We start from the raw sequence: 12,315 nt of genomic DNA, 5'->3' as shown, positions 1-12,315 counted from the left end.
TCAATGTCACATGATCCTTTATAAATAATTCTAATATGCTGAATAAGTGCTCAAGAAACATTAATATTATCAGTGTTGAAAACAGCTGTGCCGCTTAATAATTTTAAATTATAAATATAAAATGTATCAGGATTTTTTTGAAGAATAGAAAGTTCAAAAGAATAGCAATTATTTCAAATAGAATTTGTTTTATAAAGTTTTTTTGAAACTATTTACTGTCTGTAAATAGTAAATATAATATAAAAACGTCTCGGTTACGTATGTAACCCTAGTTCCCTGAGGGGAGCGAGACGCTGCGTCGAAACGCTGTGAGAACGCCTCTGCGTGAATTCGTTGTGAAGTGTGTAGAACCAATCCATCGGGAGATCGATCGTCGCCGACATGATGACGTCATCGACCGGAAACTATAAAGCGTCCGCGAACACAAACAGCAACTAGCTTCTGGAACAGCCTGAAGTAAGTGATCACAGGCATGCCGGGAGTATGGCTGAGCGACGCAGCGTCTCGTTCCCCTCAGGGAACTAGGGTTACATACGTAACCGAGACGTTCCCTATCTGGGAACTCGAGCTGCGTCGAAATGCTGTGAGAACGCTATACCCACATCGCCATAGGACCAAGTGCCTCGTATGTGTGAAACTGTAGCGCACACGACTACGATAGCACCTGCGCCCCCACTATGCAACATCCAGATCGTAAAGCCTTACGAAAGTAAGCGGCGAAGACCAGGCTGCCGCATTACAGATTTCTTGGAGGGAAGCCCCCAAAAACGAAACTTTAGAAGCAGCCATACCCCTGGTAGAATGCGCCCGGACAGCCAGAGGAGACGGCTGTCCGACCACTTCATAAGCAAGTGAAATGGCCTCGACCAACCACTTGCTCATTCTCTGCTTAGACACGGGCGCCCCCTTTTTCGGGGCTCGAAAACAGACAAAAAGCTGAACAGATTTTCTCCACAGGGCAGATCTGTGGACATACGCGTCAAGCGCCCTAACTGGGCACAGCAGATTTAGTTTTTCCTGGTCTGACGTCATAAAGGGAGGAGGACAGAAGGCTTGAAGAGTAATAGGACCCCATGGGCTCGTAGGAACCTTGGGGATATATCCTGGTCTGGAGTGAAGGAAAGCCTTCACCATGCCAGGCGCAAACTCTAGACATGAGGGCCCTACCGACAAGGGCTGTATGTCACCTATCCTTTTAAGGGACGAGATGGCCGGCAGAAAAATCGTTTTTAGCGTGAGGAATTTCTCTGATACTTCCTCTATGGGTTCAAACGGAGGCTCAGACAAAAAATGGCCGTAAAAAAATGGCCAAATCCCAATTCGGGACCCTCGAATGAGCCACCGGCCTCAACATTAAAGTGCCACGGAGGAAACGTGTAACTAGAGGGTGTCTTCCCAAAGACACTCCACCCAAAGGAGTGTGGAAAGCAGCTAAGGCCGCCACGTACACCTTTATTGTGGAGGGGTTCAACCCTGCCGAGAATCTCGCCTGCAGGAACTCCAGCACTGTACCAACCGGGCAGTTAACTGGGTCCAACTGGCGTTCTCTGCACCATGCTGAGAACAGTCTCCATTTCAGAGCGTACAGTTTCCTCGTAGATGGAGCTCTGGAGTGCAGGATGGTCTCTATGACCTCAGTCGAGAGACCCTCCTCTAGGAGCCTGGCCCCCTCAGAGGCCAGGCCCACAGTTTCCATAACTCTGGGTGGGGATGCAGGAATCTCCCGCCCGCTTGAGAGAGAAGATCCCTCCTGGTCGGAATCTCCATAGGAGAACCTTCCAGGAGAGATATTAAGTCCGAAAACCAGATTCTGGTCGGCCAGTACGGAGCCACTAGAAGTACACGGGCTCCGTCCCGGCGTACCCTCTCCAGAACTCCCGGAAGCAGAACAATCAGGGGAAATGCGTACAGGGGCAGCCTCGGCCACTCCTGTACAATGGCGTCCAACCCGAGTGGGGCTGAATGAGACAGAGAGAACCACTGAGGACAGTGAGAATTCTCTGCCGAAGCAAACAGGTCTATCTCTGCTCTCCCAAACTTTTGCCTTAGGAGCTCCACCACCTTGGGGTGGAGTCTCCATTCCCCGGGCCTCGGCCCCTGCCTCGACAGGATGTCCGCTTCCTGGTTTAGGACCCCTGGGATGAAAACTTCCCTGATCGAAAGCAGTTTCCCTTAGGCCCACAGGAGGATCTGACGTGCCAGTTTGTCCAAGGGACGGGACCTTAGACCTCCCTGATGGTTTATATGTAGGCGACCACTGATGTGTTGTCTGTCCTGACTAATACATGATGGCCCCTGAGGTCGGGCAGAAACTGTTTCAATGCAAGAAACACAGCGAGCATCTCTAGTCGATTTATGTGCCATAACCGCTGATGTTCCTGCCATAGACCCTGGGATGAACGACCACCCATGGTCGCACCCCACCCCGTGAGGGAAGCATCTGTCGTTAGTGTTACGCGACGAACATGAGCTCCCAACACAGGTCCCTGGGACAGAAACCCAGGATCTTTCCACATGACCAGAGCACGACGGGGAGAACCCTTTCGTTCTGAGCCACCACTGTAACGGCCTCATGTTGAGCAGGTGAAAAGGTATCACGTTGGACGCAGCTGCCATGAGGCCTAACAGTTTCTGGAACTGCTTTACAGTGACTGCACGGTCTAGCTTCGGTTCTTTGACTGCTGCCAGGATCGATGCTATGCGTGTCGGCGATAATTGCGCCCGCATAATTACAGAGTCCAAGTTCACGTCTAAAAAAGTGGTTCTCTGAGCCGGAGAAAGCACACTCTTCTTGGCGTTCAGCCTCAACCCCAATTTCGCCATGTGTGCGAGAACAGCATCTCGATGCTGAACCGCCATCTGCTAGCTGTGAGCTAAAATCAACCAATCGTCGATGTAATTGAGTATGCGGATGCCCTGCAGCCGCAACGGCGCCAGAGCTGCATCCACACACTTGGTGAATGTGCGGGGTGACAGTGCTAGACCGAAGGGAAGTGCTCGATATTGGTATGCCTCTCCCCCGAAGGCAAACCTCAGAAACTTCCTGTGATGTGGAAGGATGGAGATATGGAAATACGCATCTTTGAGGTCTATGGTGACAAACCAATTCTCTGACTTGATCTGTGATACAATCTGTTTGAGTGTGAGCATCTCGAATTTTAGCTTTGCCACAGAGTGATTTAATAGGCGCAGATCTAATATCGGGCGCAGCCCCCATCCTTCTTGGGCACGATGAAGTAACGACTGTAAAACCCTGACTCCCTGCCGGGAGGAGGAACTCTTTCTATAGCCCCCTTTCGCAGGAGTGTCTCTACTTCCTGTGCCATTACCAGAGCCTGCTCCGGGCCCACCTCTGTGGGTAGGACACCATTGAAGAGAGGTGGCCACCTTTTGAATTGAATGGCATACCCCCCTTCTATTATCTGCAGGACCCAATGAGATATATTCGATAGACGTTTCCATTCGTCTAGAAAATCTACTAAGGGAACCAGCCTCTCGAGGCTGGCCTCTGGTGTACTTTGAACAGCAAGCACAGTGCCCTGAAGCGGCGGACCAGCAGGGAACGACTGACTTGACTGCTCGGGAGCCCCCCGAAGGGGGAGCGGACCACCCTCGAGTGGCCCGCGGGGACAGTCTGCGCCCGGCATTGCGGCAGGGTCGGCAGCGTGGCCCCCAGAGGGCGCCGCAGGACAACGGGTACCGTAGGCAAAGGTAAGCACCGTCTTCCCACGGAGGGGAAACTAAGGGAACCAGCCTCTCGAGGCTGGCCTCTGATGTAATTTGAGCAGCGAGTGCAGTGCCCTGAAATGGCAGGGAACACCTGACCTGACTACTCGCATGCCCTCCGAGGCGGGGGCGGACCACCCTCAGGTGGCCCGCGGTGACCCTCTGCGACCCGACATTGCGGCGGGGTTGGCAGCGCGGCCCCCTGTGGGCACCGAAGGAAGACGGGTACCGTGTGCTGAGGTAAGCACCGACTTCCTTCGGAGGGGAACCCCTCGTTGTCCTGACCCGTCTGGTGTCAGGATTTCTTCGACGAGACTTCCCTGGCGATAAGGACTGTCCTCCGAACAGCCCTACCCCTCGAAGGCCTCGGTGCGAGCGCCCTACGTGAGGAGCTTGTACTCGGAGTACGCCTTACCCACCCATGCCAAAGTTGTTTTTAACGGCTTTGTGGGAAATGCCAGGGACGAAGCAGCTGAAGGCGAGAGATGGCTCGCAAGCATCTCTTCGACCTTCGACATCGCCCCATAACCATAGTGTCTCACCCCTAATATATTACTATATGCAGATGTTTGAGGTTTGAACACTCTATATGATACCGGTTTCCTCCATGACCTAGACACCACGGTGTGCAGGTCGGGGAAGAACGGCGGGTGACTGAAGTGGCGAGTCTTCAGTCGCGATGCTCTCAACGTCCACCTCCTCAGAGCTGGATAGTTGGAGCACCGGTGACCCGCCGGGGGAGGAAGAGACCGCAGAGCGGGCTTCCAAACCCCGAGACGAGGCACTGGACGGTACAGTTGAGGGCTGAGATAAGGCTGGGCCCGTCTCGAACCCCTCTGTAAGGTCCATGTGTGAACCCCACGACTGAAGCCACCACTCTGTCTCGGCAGGAGCGGGACCGAGCCGCGGGGAACAAGAGCCGAAGCACCCTCCTCGAAGAGTGCCCGGCGGGAGCGCAGCATTCTTAACGCAAACCGCTCAAAAATGCTCGCAAGCAGCCCCCTCGAGGGCTGCCTGAGCATGCTGCGCTCCCAAACAGCCATACACAATGAGTGTGTTTTCCCACACGTAATATATATTTTTTTCGAGGGCAGGGATGAACACACTGTGAAATGCTGTTCACTCGCCATAATCTCCTTTTTCTCTTTATGTTATAAAATATATATCAGATATATTTAACAAAGGTGGAAAATTCTCTCTAATATACAGACAAAAACACCAAATAGACAGACAGGTTCACACAGATCGCTTACTGAAGGCACAGAAGCTAGTTCCTGTTTGTGTTCGCGGACGCTTTATAGTTTCCGGTCGATGACGTCATCACGTCGGCGACTATTGATCTCCCGATGGACTGGTTCTACACGCGCTTCACGATGCATTCACGCAGAGGCGTTCTCACAGCATTTCGACGCAGCTCGAATTCCCAGATAGGGAACATAATGGTACATGTATTTTTTTATACACTACTGAAAATATATGTATATTTTATTGCATTTCTGTTAACAGACCCTCATAAATACTAAACACTGCACCTTTAAAGAATAATAATAGCCATAAACATTACATATTCATATATTCATTATACATTTAATATAACATTGTTTGCCTCATATTATTCTGTAAATTAGTAATTGCATACATTTGTCATATCTGAGTGTTTACCTGTTTGCTGTGCAGTGCTTGCAATGAAACATGATGTAATGACTAAAACAGAAAGAAATGTCAGTGCCTTCCCCATTGTCTCAGTGCGTCCCGAAAGCCTTAACAGAAAAAAATTTTAAAAAATCAATTTTGCATTATAATACCAGTCAGTTCAGCAATACCTGATGACCTCTAACACGTGCAAGAAGATCTCTGAAAAAGTTCACTTATACCAGCAAACATCTGATTTTTACAGAGGTGAATCAAATTGAAAAACCAAAGTCAGTCAAGGAAATACAGCAGAAAGATAAAATTATTCCTTAAAATACATATTTTAAAATGAGGAGCATTTGAATAGCAACAGTCAGTATTAATAAAGAATGATAAAACCATTTTTTTAATTAGTTTTGTATGGAATTATTAAAGAAATCAATTAATGTATTCTATGTGATTTAAGTTTCCATGTCATTAATAAACAGTGTCAAAAAATTAGATTCACTAATCATACATTCTTCTGATTTAATTGATTCAGATTAAAATGTGAAAAATTAAGCAAAGCATAACAATTGTGCTGAAATGAGTCTCAGTTTTATATTCTACCCAAATGAACTGAAAACATAACGACAAAAATAAATGGTCTACTTGCAGTGAAGTAAACAAAAGTGTTGTTTTTTCCCCTCTTAAAAAATGTTTGTGTTGGATGACAGCATAGAGCATGTTTCACTCACAGATGAGCTGTAAAATGTAAGGTCAAAATGAGGGCATGTCTAGACCATCAAGCTCTCATAGCCTAAGACACAAACTCTTTCATGTGGTGAGAAGAAAGGAATGCCAATCTTTTCATGGAATGCAGAACACAACCTTAAAGACCCAACAACCACAGAAATGTCAGACTTCCCATAGTCCAATTTAATTATTTAAATTGCTAAGATTTTGTTTTATTCTGTTCAGCAAAAAGTGTGCTCTCTAAAAATGCTGGGTTAAAAACAACCAAAGTTGGGTTGAAAATGGACTGTGGCAAGCAGCGGAAAGATACATAAAAGGAGGAGCGAAGGCAGCGGAAGATGAGAGAGGACCAGGCCTGGATTTATGTTATGTTTTGTTTATGTTTTATTATGTGTGTGTGTGTGTGGGCAATCGTCTGTGAGGGGACCCATCACAGCCCTTCACGGACGACTGCCCACACACACATAATAAAACGTAAACAAAACATAACATAAATCCAGGCCTGGTCCTCTCTCATCTTCCGCTGCCTTCGCTCCTCCTTTTATGCTCCCATCCCTTGGCCGCGAGACGAGACCGGTGTGTCACGCAGTTGGTACTCATTACCACTCGTCATCGGCCCGCTCTCGCGGTCCCTCGCCCCGCTGCTTGCCACATGGACAAACTCAGAAATTGGGTTGTTTGAATGGGTCCATTCACTGGGGTCAAACAACCCAATTTCTGGGTTTGTCCATTTTCAATCCAACAGTTGAGCTCTGTTGACGTCGCTTCGTTGCTCTGATTGGTTGTAGTTCTATCCAGTTGAGGTCTTTCCTGGTTCGGTTGAAACACGCCCCATAATCACAGCCCAATGGAGCAGTTTCAGACTCATATTCTGACTAGAATTGAGTATGACCACGTCAGGCTATAGGGTTTCTACTGATACAAAGCCATATGCTAATCGCTGAAGTAACCCTTTAACACTGCCCCCGCGAACACAGAAAAAAGTGGGCGAGGCCCAGTCGCAGTCATTACGGAAGAGAGAGAGCTGTTGCAGTAGGCTAGAGTGTAGCAGACATGCCATCGAAACAAAGTTATTTTCACCCCAAGTGCACAACTTCTGTGTTCGGCCTTCCTCGGGCCGCTGGACTTCGCGAGCAATGGTTACAATTTGTGTTTAATTCAGTTCCAACTGATTGCAATGCACCATTTAGCCATTTGCTCATACTAAAAGATGAAGCAGTTCCCACATTAAAGACAGAAGCTGGTCTTTATGGGCCTAAACCTATAAGTACATGTCTTTACAATGTGTAGTTTATGTATGTGTTTTGGTTGCATCAAGACCAATGTGGTTTGGCTACGCTAGGCAGTTAACTAAATTGTTTCATACTTCTCCAGCAAACGGCTACAAACACCAACAAACTTATATGTAATCACACCTGCGAACATCGTTTATTTATTTATATAAAATATATTATATAAACAAGATGTTCATGCTACAAATAAAACAATGCCTTTACAAACAAGCTACTCGGTCGTGTATTAGGTTACAGTAAAACTTTAACCAGAGTATGAAAAAATAACAAACAGCAGTGACTCTACAAAAATACTTGAAATACGAAAATGCTTACCATTCACTAATGACCATTAAAAGCCTTGCGTGCAGAGGTTCTGCTTGACTTTCATCCCCGCTATCTGAGTCTGATTCAGGCTCAAATTGGTTTGGCAATATTGATGCCATTATTTACACCGCAGATGTGACTTCTGTCCGTAATGGTAAAGGCCGTGGCGTTTCCGGCAACCTGTGCTTGGCACTTCAGCCAATAAAAATACATGAAACTACATTTGGCCATCTAACCAATCTAAGACCATTGCGTTTTTCGGAGGGATGGGCTTCATAGAAGCAGGAAGCAAACGAGTCGTTCAAAGGACAGTGGAGACAGCGGTGTGAAATAAAGGTTAAATTTATTTGTGAAAAATATGGCGTTTTATTTTTAAAAAGTATTAAAGGTCCTGTTCCTCGCGACCCCAGTTTAGTTAGTGTGTAATGCTGCTGTTAGAGCATAAATAATACCTGTAAAATTATAAAGCTCAAAGTTCAATGCCAAGCGAGATATTTTATTTAACAGAAGTTCCCTTTCAAAGCCTACAGCGAACCGCCGGTTTGGACTACAGCAGGAAGTGCAGGGATGTAATGACGTCACTAGAACCGTTTGTTGACTGACCCTCTGCCCACAAGAACACGCAAAAAAGGGGGCGTGGTCTTGTTTCTCTCCCACGTGGAGAAGAGCACATTGAGCACTTGCATCTCCCCGTTATGGTAAGAGGTGTGGCCTTTCCGGGCAATGTGCGCTAAGCTGCTGTCCAATCACAACACGGGAACCAATGGCATAATCGAAACGCGTTACGTATTTTTTCGGAGCATAAAAATGCTATTAGAAAAGCCAATGTCGATTATCCTATGGCAAAACACTTGCAAAAAGTGCATAACAGCAATCCAGAAGGCCTAATGGTTGAAGGCTTAGAAACAATTAAAAAGAATATTTGGGGTGGTGACCGATCAAAATTACTTTTACAGAGAGAAACTTTTTACATATAGGAATTACAGGCCACTGTGTACCTAGGGTTGAATGAAGAATTTGATTTCAGTCCATTCTTGTAGTAATTCTTTCTGAATTTGTTTGTGCTTGATTTGTAGTATAGCCACCTAGTGGCTTCTCTCTGTATTTCGATATATTTTTTTATATTCATGATGTATGGCCCCAGCCTGACATGGACATACTCAATTCTAGCCAGAGTCTGAAACTGCTCCACTGGGCTGTGATTATGGGGCGTGTTTCAACCGAACCAGGAAAGACATCAATTGGATAGACCTACAACCAATCAGAGCAACGAAGCGAAGTCAACAGAGCTCAACTGCACAGTGTTGCCAAGTCCGCGTTTTTTCCCCGAGGATTGTTTTCTCTGTCCGCGGGTTGAAGCGACTATTATGGGATATATAGACCCATGAGTGCGAATTCTAGCAGGCAACCTTGCCAAAATAACACACATTTTACCCCACAAACGCCATTTTTCCCCCAGAGAACCCCCGAGAAGCTATTGTTTAGGGCTAGTAGTTGGCGGGTTTTGTTGTAAAAACTTGGCAACCCTGTCTGCACGCACGCTGGAATCAGGCTGGAATACACGATCTTTGCCGGTGTTGTAAAAAAATAAAATAATTTAATGATACACAGAGTACTTACCCAACATGATCATCATTTCTGAGAGAAATTGTGAAGGTGAATGCATATACAAACAAGCTCTCCGTTTACGATTCGAAAAAATATAATCCAAGCCCCTCTGGGGACGTGCATGATTACGTTACTGTTTATCATCTGTCCATCATTGTCTAAAGCCCACCCTGATGATTTCATTGGTCCAAACAGTTTCTGTTCGAAGATAATTACTCCTCTATGGAGCAAGGCCAGACCGAACTGCCCGACCTAAACATTTTGTGGGCGGGGCTAAGTTCGGCTGGCATCCAGGCTAGTATGGCCCCCTATGTTTATCTCTTTTTTTGCATGTGAACATTTACAGCCTGCCACCCAGTGGATTGTTTTTGCATAGCTCGTGTTAATTTACTATGTTACGCAGGTGTTTTTAATCAGCACATACAAAAGAGGAAATTGTTTGTCTGGGAAACACACCCTGAAGGCTGTTCGGGCCGCTATGCGTGGGTTGCTTTCCTCCCTCATGTCTTTTAATTTTTTCATAATGAAAGAGCCAGTTAAATAAAGGCTTTTTAATAATTTGATGAAGAGTGCCTTGGATTTGCTCCTTTGTTCTACATTGACTTCTCTTATCATTTTGTCTTTGCTCCAATTCACTAAACCACACCCTAGTTCAAGAGGAAATACAGCACAGAGATCAAAAGACAATCTGATTTTTTATGGACGTTTTATGCCAAGTCAACCATTTTGGCAACACAAAACAACACACTGAGTGTAAAACCTTTTGAGAGGCCCACATGTGGGGGTTTTAAATAATGTGCATAAGGAAGTAATTAAACTGTGAAGAGAGAGTTGACAGATTGAGAAGGCAAAGCCAGGGGCCATGACAGGTCACTTCACTGGGGCAAATCTTTGAGTGCTCTTTTATGTCAAGCGTTTCCTGCCTTATGATCTTATCATATCAAATAATCAAACATAACAAATGCAATACTCTGTAAATCACCCCATTACAATTACAGTTACCTTCCTCAATGGTGCAATCTAGACCTCAATCTATCTGGATTGTATTCCTCAATGGCAAACAGTCAGTTTCATGTGACAAAGCATAGCACATCTGGGTATGCATGGGTAAAGACACGGCTTTGATGCTCTCTTCTGTAATTACTGAGTCTGCCCATGTGCATAACATGCCACATATGTTACATATAAACAATTCATTGTACTGTGTATTGTGTATGATCAAGCATCCTGACAGAATTTAACATATGGCTGTGATCTTCTCTGCCAGATGTGCAATTATGTTGGGTTGTAAAATCCTTTAAACGCAGAATTTTGGCTGTACACCAAATTAACTAAGTAACTAATTACCGAAGCTCCACAACACCTTATTAGGATCATAAGTCACCACAAGCCGAAAATATGAAGAATATATTCCGTATACTATGCGAGAAGCTTCAGTGGCTTGCCTCAGGAATTGTAATGATAACACTTCATTTCCCCCTCATTTCCAAACTAGACCAGGCCACTATCTGATTGGAGGCATTGCATGCAATCTTCATGACTTAAGTAAATAGCATCACTGAACAAGCAAACACATCATATTCATAAAAAGCATGTAAATAAAGAGGAGACTACTGGGGACTTACAGGCATACCCCCCAAGTTGATTGAATGTTGATTTTAGGTTTATTTACCACATTCAACAAAGATGAACAATTCAGCTTTCTTTTTCAGCAGCTTCCAGTATTTCCCCCAGTTTATCACATTTGAATTGAACCAATTTGTTCATGAAAAATAACTTTTATTATTATTATTATTATGAGGGAATTCATGTATTTGGCTGGTGAGTGTAACGCAAATACTTAATTAAATCTTTTGGAAATGTATACTATTTTTTCCTTGTCTGCTGCCTTCATACATTTTTAAGAGCCCTCAGAAAACAGACACGCGCCAAGATGTGGGTCATAACCTTTGAAAAAATATATATTTAACTAATGAAATGATCGTAATGTTATTATTACCATGAATTACACTAACTCCCCAAAAAATGAACATTGGCACGTAAAAAAGAACAATAGATTTAAATAAACAGTCACATGTTTACATGTAACCTACATTAAACTTTCATCTCACTTAGCTTTCTCCACACACCCACGACACCCCTGCTGCAGCTCTTACTAAAAATAAATAAATAAAAAACTCAGGAATTTTCAACAACACAATGATGCAGCTAAATTCCTCTGCACACAAGAATGAAGCGCGTGTACTTACTGTGCATCTGCGGAGCGCGAGACAAGCACTGCACGAGCGCATCTGTGCCTGGATGGTGTGTGACCACTCCTCAGTGAACCCCCTCCCCCCGCCATATCTTCATTCTTTTTCATGAGTTCTTCGACATATTTTGGAATATAATTTTCAAACTATAGGCTATATATATAAACATCCCATCAGAACACCTTATAACCTTTTATTGTGTACGTTTCATTTAATGTGAGATGAAATGACAATAAAACTAACATACAATAAAAATAAAAAATATTAAAATACGTTTGTAATTGTACTTTGTAATAAACAACATTATATAATAATATAGTAAGTAAGATTATATTGAATGAGCCCATCAACATTCATTATAGACCCTTCAAAATGACAGTTTTGCGGCTTGTAATCCATGAAAAGGGTCACAATTTAGATTAGGGTCCAGTTCTCACTAATAATACTATTAACTACAACTTCATGCCTCAATAAACTGCTAATTTATGTAGTATTTTATTTTATGTGGATTTATGTATTTGTTTATTTATTTGCAGATGTATTTATTCATATAAACTTTTTTGAATAAATACATATTTATTCACAAATGTTTTTGCAGGTTTAGTCCACCATACTATTAGGCTACTGCTTATTAATAGTTAGTAAGGTAGTTGTTACGTTTAGGTATAGGGTAAGGGATGAAGATGTTCAGGAATAATTAGGCATTATGTGCTTTAATCAGCCGGATCTCACGAAAAATGCGCATAAATAGTACGAGTATGCAA

General features: G+C 44.3%; 1 protein-coding gene across 3 annotated transcripts in view; it reads right to left on the bottom strand.

Annotated features, from left to right (window-relative positions):
- The window catches only part of col6a4a (collagen, type VI, alpha 4a), a 44,126-nt gene extending 32,535 nt beyond the window's left edge, over positions 1–11,591 (bottom strand). Inside the window, exons 1-2 of one of the 3 annotated variants that reach the window (XM_067448220.1) lie at positions 11,549–11,591; positions 5,389–5,486 (exon numbers count right to left, since the gene is read on the bottom strand). In XM_067448220.1, coding sequence (XP_067304321.1) covers positions 5,389–5,464 — 76 coding nt within the window. In that variant the 5' untranslated portion in view covers positions 5,465–5,486; positions 11,549–11,591. Of the gene's footprint in view, positions 1–5,388; positions 5,487–11,392; positions 11,441–11,548 lie in introns of those variants that run through there. The other 2 variants (XM_067448219.1, XM_067448221.1) reach the window with 2 other exon arrangements.
- Positions 11,592–12,315: the final 724 nt, after the last annotated feature.

The sequence above is a fragment of the Pseudorasbora parva genome, chromosome 7 (assembly GCF_024679245.1).
Source record: "Pseudorasbora parva isolate DD20220531a chromosome 7, ASM2467924v1, whole genome shotgun sequence".
Classification (NCBI taxonomy): Eukaryota; Metazoa; Chordata; class Actinopteri; order Cypriniformes; family Gobionidae; genus Pseudorasbora; species Pseudorasbora parva.
The sequence above is the reverse complement of the archived record's forward strand: the minus strand, read 5'-3'. Positions and strand labels throughout refer to the sequence as shown.